Source organism: Anser anser (genome assembly GCF_964211835.1).
Source record: "Anser anser genome assembly, chromosome: 9".
NCBI lineage: Eukaryota > Metazoa > Chordata > Aves > Anseriformes > Anatidae > Anser > Anser anser.
The window spans coordinates 777,072-787,688 of record NC_139729.1 but is presented as its reverse complement, the minus strand read 5'-3'; the positions used below and the strand labels follow the sequence as shown (position 1 = coordinate 787,688).

Below are 10,617 nucleotides of genomic sequence, written 5' to 3'. Positions count from 1 at the left end.
AACAGACAGTAAGTTCAAGTCAATGCGACACCTCAAAGCCAGCAGCGCCCCCAGCAGGGATGCTGGGCTTTGGAGACAAATTCAAAACAGTACCTGGAACGTGGGATTGTGATACATGTCTTGTCCAAAACAAACCGGAAGCTACAAAATGTATAGCATGTGAGACACCAAAACCTGGAACGGGAGTAATGCCTGCTCTGACATGACCAGTGGTCACAGACAGCTCGGTGACAGTGACATCCTCCTCGAGCAGCACTGACACAACAGCCACTCTGGGCTTTGAAGACAAATTTAAGAAGGACAAAGGCTCTTGGGACTGTGGAATATGCCTTGTACCAAATAAGACGGAAGATAACAAATGTGTAGCCTGTCAGTCTGAGAAACCAGGTATGGTCCTTTTTTTCCTGTTGTTTCCATCCTAGCCTCTGTGAATCTTGTACAGAATAAAAGTACGTTGCATATATGGAATATTTTAAGCAACACGATTCCCAGGTACGGTTGATGGATTAGCGGCTGTCTGCAGGATTGGTTTACAGGCACTTCAGAGGTCTCAGCCCAGGTTCCAGCCTGTCGCATAAATTGAACTGATTGTGAAATGTATTAGTACGGAGCTGGATCAATGCAGATACCCCCGGCTTTGCAGCTGGTGAGGGAAGATGGCTGAAGTGAGTGACTTAATTTAAAAACAACATAGTGATTTTTCACTGGCGAAAATGAGAACTCCATAGAAAGAGTTAAAAATTAGTGTTTTTCTCTTTCAAAAAATAAGTAAAAAAAATTACAGAATGTGTCCAAAATGCCTCTACTCACCGTTTGTATGTAATTGAGGGGAGATGTGAAGCCAGATTTCAAGACAGTGTAGTCTTAACTAGTCTTAAGCTAAAGCAGAGAGATGCCTATGAAGGTCAGTGGTAGGCTTCAAGAAAGCGAGTGACCCGCTGGGTAACTTCTTCAGGGCAGTACTGGGTTGTTTCCCATTGTGTGTGACCGTAATTGATTTTGAGCGTGGTTGTATTGTTTTTAAAATACGATTCTAATTCTAACTTTGACTCTAAATGTCATTTAACATGCCATTACATCGAAAAACACCTGTGCAAATATATCGTGGAAGAAACAAATTAAGATGGACTAGACCGGGCTTTTGTATTCATCCTGTGCGGTAAGACTGAAATTTCCTGAGGTAAGATAATGGATTTCAGACAGAGTTGATTCTCTTGGACTTCCAACCTCTGAGCGGTCAGTCGGCATCTTTGTCTGAGGCTCTTGCCATTGCAAGGAGGAATTTTGGAAATGAGGGGTTTACTGTGACCATGGTGCAGTGAATTGCACGGTTACGTTGCACTTGTCAAGAGGAAGAGCGATGCAAGTAATACTAGGATAAAAGTTTTCTGCGTGTGCTGTGGAAGGGAAGAGCCATTCTTGTCTTTCCGGTTTTGAATTTGAAGCGTTATCTTCTGCTTCTCTCTTAAAAGGCACCTTTTTTTTAAAAGGCACCTGTCAGGCCTCTTTATGGAGGTTACACTGTGGTCAACAGCAGCAGAAGCTTGTGTGCTGAACAGAGTTGTGTGTTGTTTGGAAGCTTTGAGTTCCACTCTGTTTTTTTTGTTTGTTTGTTTGTTTCTTTGTGGGATTTTGGTGGCTTTTATTTTTTTCAGGGGCGGGGGGGGGGGGGGGAGTTGCGGAGTAGTTTTGAACATTTCTGTGGGATTTGACAAATCAAATTTAAAAGTTAATGTTCATTTTATAGTTCATGTTCAAACAGGATGGTTAACTGTCTTGTTTGTCTCACAGAGGGTCCAACACCTGTGACCAGTAGCAGTGCATCTGCATTTTCTGCTCCTTCTGGAGAATTTCTGGATTTAGACAAATTCAAGAAGCCTGAAGGAAGCTGGGATTGGGAGACCTGCTTGGTTCAAAACAAAGCAGAGGCCACGAAGTGTGTAGCCTGTGAAAGTGCAAAGCCAAGCACCAAAGCAGAGCTCAAAGGTAATCCTTAATGATTAAAACGAGGATGCATATTCTGTGATTTATTTTTTGGTTTGCTCTGATTTTTTTTATTTTCTTACCTGTTAAGCACAATTATTTTTTCCTTTGAGGTGTGGCAAAATTATTCGTTTTTCCTGTAGGAATATTGCCTAGATAACATCTGTTTCCACACTTTTCCCCAAGAATAAGTTTATCCTTTTTAGAGAAAAGCTTTCATTAATGACGTGCTTGTTCTTTACATGCCCTACACGTTGTTCATTTGGAGTTCAGACTAAAAACATGATCTTTCAAAGAAGTTCGTATACTTTTTAAAGCCAGGTGGTGGGCAGAAAACACAATTGTGAAAAGTTTTATGTAGAGAGGAAGCATGGGGTTTTCTTGTTTGTTTTACTGTTTGGTGGGTTGTTTTTTAAACAGTTTTGACTGGAAAGATCAGGACTAGAATGTAGTTCAAACCTTCATGTACTTCAGGTAAACAGAATATCTTTTGTCTTCACTTGTGCGCTTATGTCCATCAAGTAAGACCTCTGAAACCATACTAGAAAAAATCTGCGGGATTTGATATGTTCATGTACTAGAGCTTTAGAAAAAGTTTAATTCCTATATGCAGCATGTCTTCTGTCCTGGTTATTGATACGTACGCAATTAGTAGCAATCCCTTTTTTGATCTCAACACTAGGTTTAGACAAAAAATTGCGACACCTTAAGGAACCTGTCCTGCATCTCATACAAGCACAGAAGTTGCAGTGTCTCAATGCTAGCAGTACAGTTGGTGGTAAAATCTTTAGTAGGGTGAAATAGAGGCCTCACACTTTTCAGAGAAAAAAAGAGATGAGAGAGAGTATCTTATTCCCACGTACTTGCAACTATGCTGCAGAGTGTACTGCTGTTACTCTAGTGCTACAAAGGTCCAAAAATCACTGAACAGTTATTAGCCAGTTTTGTATTCCTTTAATTTGTTGAAAGACTGCAGTAGAGGATTGAAGTTTTTATTGAGGATCACTGTGTGGAAAAATTCTGATTGTTAAATGTCATTTGTATGACTTAAGAACCGCGTTTTGGAGTACAGAATTCAGTATTAATTCCAGAAGGGGTAAGGGGAAGGACATTAGCTAGTAATCCCGAACAAAAGCAGTGTATAGAGCTATACTGATTTTAATCGCAGTATTCTTACAGTTGGTCTGTTACTGAACAGATATGTTTTGGGGAGATATGGTGGCCAGGGAGGCGTGTGTGTTTGTGTGCTTCCTCTTCTAGTTAAGGTTCTGGGGTTTGGTTTTGTCAGGAAAATTCGATGAGGCACCTTGTGTAAAAGGAAATGTTAACCAGCATTTTTCAACACGGTGTAGTCCCTTAAAAGTGTCATAGATGAAAAGAGGCCATAAACGCTGGGGGAAAAAGTTAGTGGGAAACTGAGAGCAGGATCACATTCAGTAGTGAGAGAGCAGCAGCCTAGGGAAAGCTGATGAATGACTGTAACAGATAGTTCTATTTTAAGTGTAAAACAACACTCAGTACTTTATAATGGTGGTCTTACCAGAGGGTTCTTCTCCATGGCTCCTAAAAGCACGTCTTGAAGGCATTCGAGTGCAGTGAACTTAAGCTGTAAGAGTTGGGCTGGTAAGCTTGGCCTGATTTGAAGCTGTAGGCACGGGGCTATAATTTCTGAACAGGCTACAAAAGAAACTGTACCACTGTGCTTTTCAGTGCTCCGTTTAGCAAAGCCATCAAATTGTTGCAGGCAATTGATGTTGTTCTTCTAAGAGCACCTGAAAGATATTTTTGTTTGAAGAGTTCAGAGGTACCGGTTAATACTGGTTCAGATAATTACAGCCAGCTCTTGGTGTTTGTGACCAATAAAGTTTGTGGCTCCAAAAGGAGTGGGTTAGTGCTAACTGATTAACTGCTGTATATGCAGAAATATGGAATCTGATTACTTACGCAGAGAGCACTTAAAATGTATTGTTTTGCTGGCTCTCAGTGAGTTGCATCTTAATGCTACCAAGGAATAAGCTTTTTGCTTCTGGCCCAAGTTTTTTAATTTGGTGAAAGCCTTTTCTGTGCACGTGCACATGCCAGAGAGGTTGCTTAAGTAATAGAAGCTATAGTAGCTGCTATCTTCTGTTTTTTGTAGAAGACAGAAACTGAATTCGTTAGCTTTGTAACTGTTATGCATACCAGAATTGGTTTTCTCCCTTTTGAAAATAGTAGAGGGTATGCCTATGTCAGATTTGGTGAGCAAGGTGATCAGATGAGGGCACTGCAAGACTGCCAGAACGCACCAGGTCTGGGGGGAAAAGGAATCCGGCTGAGCATAGGAATTTCTAAAAGGTAACCAAGGAGTTGTGCATTGATACAGTTAATCTAAATAATCAGATTCTTGTAGCTCTGCCTTTAGAAAGTCTGTGGCCCTTGCTGTAGTGGCTGTACACACGATGCAGTCTACAAAACCAGAAATGCAGAAGTCCTATGTTTTGACTCCCTGGATTCATCAACCTGCTTCAGGATGGCTGGGGGAATCCAACTGTTAAGTCTAGCCAGACAGCGCAACTTGGGCTTAGCTGCCATTGTAACCAGCCTTGTTTCTCAACAGTAGCAAAGCTGAATGCATTGGTAAATATTTTCAGGTTTGGGCCTGCATAAGGTAGAAGGGACAAGAAGTGGTTTTATATGCTAGGGAGTTCTTGTTCTTAGAGCTTTCCCTCTAGTTTGAGAGAAGCACATAACTAGTTTTATAGTGGGTTGACAGGAAAGAAGTGGGGGGGAAAAATGGGAACGCAGGGAGATAGCCAAAGGCGTTATTACTAGAACAGGTTTAGAATGCTATTCTTTGCTTTTCATGAGCTTAGGGCAATGGGGAGTTTAAAGCTTAGCACTTCCTGAGAGGGTTTCTTACTCTACCGGCTCAGTTCTATCACTTAGTTAAGGCAATTCAGGTCTCTGAACGGTTAAAGAATTGATACCAAATTTGATGAACTCTGATCCAGGATACTGACAAAACAGGACTTCATATAAACAATTTCAGTATGTTCATGAGGTTAGCTTGTGTGTTCTGTTAAATAGTAAAAAATGACACTTCTGTTTCTGTTTACCTAGCATAATTCTGCAAATGTTGCCTCCTTCTGCTTTAGAATGGAAATGCTCTTCTCCAAGAGAGCACTGTCCAAACTTCTTTGCCAAAATTTTTTGATTAAATTAATATTGTTTTATTTTGAAAACAAGAATAAGCCACAAACATGTTTTCTTGCTTCGGCTATCCAGAAGAACGTCAACAGTATTTTCAGATTTTCCTTCCCTACACAACTGTATGTAGGAAGAGTGCAGTTGGAAGCAGAAGACCTAAGATGATGTATCTTCTGTTTGTTTACTACAGTAACAAGACAATGGATTACCTCTTTATTAGAACTTGTGTAGCTTTGCAGTATTGAAACAAATGTAGGTATTAAAATACACATCAGTAATACGTTTCTGAATGGCTGAGTACCGTGCTCTCTTAGCATTGAAATACCCAGCCATTGGATTAGTTTGTCCCTCATGTTTGCTTAGTTTGGAAGCTATTTCAGAATGCCTTCAGCTTGTATTCTTCCCCAAAAGCATAGAACTCACTTCTCTGCATCCCCAATTCAAGTCAGAGAAACTGGGCACTGCAACCACAGGAGGTCTGCCTGTACAGAATCAGTGAAGACAAGTCTAAACAGCGGATTTTTTTGAATATGCAGCTGGGTTATCTGAATGTTCTTTATGCAGTGTACCTCAGTTTTAGTACAGATAGCACTTGTCTTGGTTCTTGTCATTAGTCTGAAGCTGCCCCTGAGAAAATCTTGAAAGGGAAAGTAGTGAAAGCTAATCAGCTGGCCCTTTCTTCTTAAGAACCAGCGTATTTTGTAATTCTCCCACTAATAATAAGGCGTCACGCTGGAGAATCGCGATTGTGTTGTTAAGCAAGACTGACTTCACCTGAGCGGTATAGTTGGCAGCTGTTGAATGTTTAATGGACTTTAAACAAACAAAAAAACTGAGCAGGTGGAGGTAGACATGGCAAACTGACAGGCAGCGTCAGATGCTTCTTTGAAATGGATAATCTGACTCCATTCACTTCTTTCTGGAAATAAGATCTAGTAATTAACCAAACAAAAGATAGAAGGGTTAAGACTGCATCTTTAAAGCAGCTGTGCTTGATAAATGTCTCTGGTCTTAAATCAATCTTTAGCAAAGCACAGAGACTTAGCAGCAGCTTGCTTATGCCAACGCTAAAAATACTTGATGTGTACAGGTAACCATGTCAAGGCTCTGGAGTTAATCCATGAGAACAATTCCTTCTGGTATTGGCAAAGGTGAGGATGCTTGCTTCTATAGAAATGAGGTTTTGAGCTGTGACTTAAGCTGTCACTTAGGTGACTGTTTAGGAAAGCTTCCTTTTAAGTTTTGAAGTATGTAAGCTGACAAATTGTTTAAGTTCAGAACTGGGTTTACAGTTTCTGTTCTCTGACTGTATGCAACTTCTCATGTTTCAGACTGAAAGCAGAATTGCAGCGGTACCAGTCATACAACTATAATGATTATTGCCAAGATTACCAGAACTACCACTCGCAGAGGAGTTAAGATGCTCACGCTGACTACAACTACAGCTCCTATGCTCCCTATGACAGCATGCAAGCTGTTGGAGACTGCTCTTTAGGAGATTCTTTAATGGCTCCAGCTGTTTTTGAGGTAAAGATACTGCACGCTTGCTGTAAAGAAAATATTTCACAGATAATATGTTGTACAGATTTGTGTGAATCAGCAAAAAGAATCCGAAGTTGAAAACATGCTTTCTGCTTAGTGTGAAGTTAAAAGAGCAGATTCCATTCAGAGGTGTTTGTATTTAAGTGCTTAAATAGTAAATCCATAGAATTAGTGATTTATACACCATTATTTGTTCACGCATACCAAAGAATGGTTTTGACAGCATAATTGCGTACGCTTCTTCTGTTCCTGTTCTTCTGATTTGCTTTGCTTAAAGCAAATTAAACAGTTGTTGTAAGTGGTCTTATCGTGGTCAATGTATTAGTTGTGACCTCCGGAGGTCCCTTCCAACCTGTACTGTAATATTGGCTTTCTTCTAAAAATAAGTAGATAAAATGCCATCTATCCTTGTAGTTGTAGGAAGAAGGAATGGGTTGAGACTGCAGCACTTTGAATCTGTGATGCTTTCTGAAATGAGTTATGATTAAACTTAGCCTTTTCTGTCTTTCAGGAATCTTCAGTTATGACTGCAATCGGTGATGACCTAATTACTGACGGTAATAAGGGTTCTATCATTGTCACTTGAGTTTAGCCATCCTTGTGCCTTTTAACAATACAAGCCAACCTCTACTGGATGAAGAACATCTTGAAAATTCAGCTGACGTCAAACCTCTGTGGGGTTGATCTGCAATCAGCTGGGGTTTTAAAGCTGATACAGCATACACTGACCGCATCAAGTAAAACGGGACACTGTCAATGCTTCGCAGCAGGTTTCTTGTACCTGTGCCTTCATTCCCATTTGAAAATGGTCTAATACAGAATTTTGTTCTTTGTATTGGTTCCGCTAAACAGATTTTATATTAGAAACTCAGTAATATGCAAAAGCTTTGTTCTCCACCCTGAGGTAAAAGCTTATGTTGCAGATTCCAAAAGGAGGATTCAGCTTGCACTTACAAATACGGTACAAAACATATTTGTGTCCTGGAAGGTTTGCAAAGGTCCTCACGTGGAGGCATTTTGTGTTAGTGTTTAGAAACTATCCTATGTAACGTGTATTGCCGTAGAAGTGAATTAAATGACTCTTGGGAGGGTTTCATGGCTGATTATCCTTAAACGTTATCTTTACTATCTTAAACATTGTCTTTGTCTTTATCTTGAAAGACAGTTCTAGTCCCAGCCTTCTAATATAAAAATTCCCAAAAGTTGGAGCTGTGAGGCTCAAAATTTTAGAGGACTAAATACCTCACTAAAATTAGTAGATCTAATAGCTTATTACACTTAGCTTAAAATACATTTTATTAGCCATTTCACGTGAAGTTTTTTTGTGCGCATGCCTCAGATTTGATACTTGGACTTACCAGGCTTTTATTTTCAGATCCACAGCTCTACTTGGATGTTGATGAAATGAACAGACAATTCACGGAGACAAGCGAAGAACTCTACGATTCACTCATGAATTGTCACTGGCAACCTCTGGATACGGTCACTTCTGAAATCCCCTCTGCTATTTAAGCGTCTTCTAGAGCATGACCGTTAGGACCAAAGTGCTAAAACTACATTTCTTCTACATTATTCTAGCTCATAAGTTTTAAAGCACAATGATAGGTTGGGGTTTTTTTGCTATGCTTTTGACAGTTTCTGTAATCTTTTTGTTCATCACTCCCTTCTTGGAGCATCATGAAGTCATGTAAATATTCGAGAAATGTAAAGAGGTAAATGGGGTCTAAAGATAGACTTGCCTGTGTAAATAAAAGATTTGTTTCTGCAAACCTGCCAGCAAGGGATTTTACTTGTACCTGTGTGCAGCACGTTCTCTTCCGGCTTATGGAATTTAACAAGGTAGTAAGGGTATTTCATCTGTCTTTATTTTTATATGGGCATTAGGACACAAGCAAAATCTAGCTTCCCCTTGTTTTCCTGGTTCCTTAGGTAAGCGACAAGCCAAGCCTTTCATGTGCTTGCTTAGACTGGAAGTATGTATGGGAGACACTCACAGGCCTTGCTATGGAAACACCTGTGCCCACTTTTTCCTGCAGGCTGCTGGCTCTAACTGTACTACTGATACATACTAGGTCAGCTAAAATTGGCTTATAAATAGGGTATGTTAAGCATATGGAAGTGTAGACTTCAACTGCCATAGCTACAAACATCCCGTGGAATGAGGATGATGTCTGCTGGCACTCTCTGCATCAGCATTCAGTTTTCCCTTGCCCTTCTTACTGTTAGACTTCTCAGCTGACGCTTTACAGCGAAGAAATTGCTACAACATAATCCGTGTTCTTAAACCTAAAAAAAAAAAATCTTGGAGAAAACAACTTGCTGGTTTTCCCTCCTTGCTGGCAAGGAGAAAAATAGTCCACCAGGAACAACAAAAAAATCCTAGTAACAGCTCCTTAAGTTATACCCTCTGCTACCCTCTCTGATTGCTCTGGTCTTCCTTCATTCGTGGTAATGAAGTTTTTAAAGCTCTGGTAGAAGAATGACAGCACTCAAGTCAAAGGAGATGAGAGCAATGAGGAAAGCTTTGCTTTAAGCTAGAGCAGTCTTGCGAGTTGCTGCCTTTATGCTGTTCTTATCTTGAAGGGTACAGAGTCTTTTCCAGTCATAGGGACTCCATAACCCTATGAGTATGGAGAAATAGTTGCTAATTAACAGTGTGTATAATAAGTAAGTGAGGCTGGAAACAAAAGAATATTCCTCCAAGAAAAAAAAGGAAGCAGAAATTACTGTACTTAATAGCTGGGGAAGCTGTTAAAGCTAGTTGACACAGTTCTGGTACTGCCGTGTGTGTTTTGGGGGCAACATAAACCATAATTGCTGTGATGGCAGGTAAGAATCCAATTCTTTTTTATGGCTTAGTGTAGTCAGTGAAAGCAGTGGTCCTAAGCTGCATGCTGTTCTTAAATGTAATGCAAATTCTCTTTTGTGACTCCTCAGTACTTCCAGGTTACTTGTAGCTGATCACCAGCAACTGCTTCTGTTAGCTATTAGCTGTTGGGTTTTTGCTAGGAATACTTTCAGTCCTGAATTGAAATGATGACATCCTGAAACAGAAGAGGCTCTTGGAGTATTGTAGGAAGCACATTCTTCCTGGTTCTAGTGCAGGTGTACACGTAGGAGGAGACAGAAGGCAAAGAACCTCACATAGGTGGAGGGGGTGAGGTGGCATCACAGTTAGAGCTGTTGCAGTTAACTCTTCCCAAAGCATGAAAGCAACGTGGCTGGGAACAGGGATTTGTTGGGTTGCTTCTTTGTGTGAGCCAGGGAGTCTTTTGAGGGGCAGATTAATAAGAATATGACACAAGGTAGAGGTGGAATAGATGAAGCAAAGAATTTGGGTGGGAAAAGGGTTGCTTGTACGTGTCTATGGAATTGTTTCAGGGGACTGAGCTGGGGCAAATTCAAGATAATAGATGCAGCCTCCTTGAATTTGGATGGCAGTGCTGAAGCTTCAAAACCTTACAAGGTTTGATGCCACTGCAATTGTAGTGCATAGCTGTGGTACTTGAGCTCAGAAGTGCAAACTGCACAGGATTTTTTTATCTATTTTCTTCAACGTGAGCAGCAAAACATCTTCCAGGAATGTGCCTGGGTGCTACGCTGCTTTGACACGGCTTGCTTTGCATCACCAAACACAGTAGTTAGGTTGCATCGAGTACTTTGTGGAAACATTCATTGTGTTGTCACCCAGAAATGGGATGCTACAGATGTGTGTTGGCCCGGCAGTATCAGTGCTGTTTTTTGGCCTTTGAGAGGTTGGTCCATAACATGTGACCTGTGTAACGAGAGGCCCACATAGATTGGTGACTTCATTAAGTCTGATACTGTGGTGGTGTGTGACCCAAGGCCCTGAACGTCAGAAAATCAGGCTGTGGCCACCTATTTTATGCAGACTTTGCCTATTAA

The 10,617-nt window shown here is 40.6% G+C and overlaps 1 protein-coding gene across 1 annotated transcript; it reads left to right on the top strand.

Annotated features, from left to right (window-relative positions):
* The first annotated feature begins 6,414 nt into the window (after positions 1–6,414).
* LOC310904025 (uncharacterized protein C6orf52) lies at positions 6,415–8,317 on the top strand. The gene is made up of 3 exons (XM_083848176.1): positions 6,415–6,696; positions 7,223–7,268; positions 8,087–8,317. Exons 1-3 carry the CDS (start codon positions 6,637–6,639, stop codon positions 8,221–8,223), a joined length of 243 nt encoding a protein of 80 aa, XP_083704302.1. The 5' UTR covers positions 6,415–6,636; the 3' UTR covers positions 8,224–8,317.
* The last annotated feature ends 2,300 nt before the right edge of the window (positions 8,318–10,617 follow it).

Coding starts and splice junctions, on each gene's coding strand:
- LOC310904025 (XM_083848176.1), top strand. CDS start 6,637: ATGCAAGCTGTTGGAGACTGCTCTTTAGGAGATTCTTTAATGGCTCCA. Junction 6,697..7,222: donor TGGCTCCAGCTGTTTTTGAG/GTAAAGATACTG, acceptor TCTGTCTTTCAG/GAATCTTCAGTTATGACTGC. Junction 7,269..8,086: donor TGATGACCTAATTACTGACG/GTAATAAGGGTT, acceptor TTTTATTTTCAG/ATCCACAGCTCTACTTGGAT.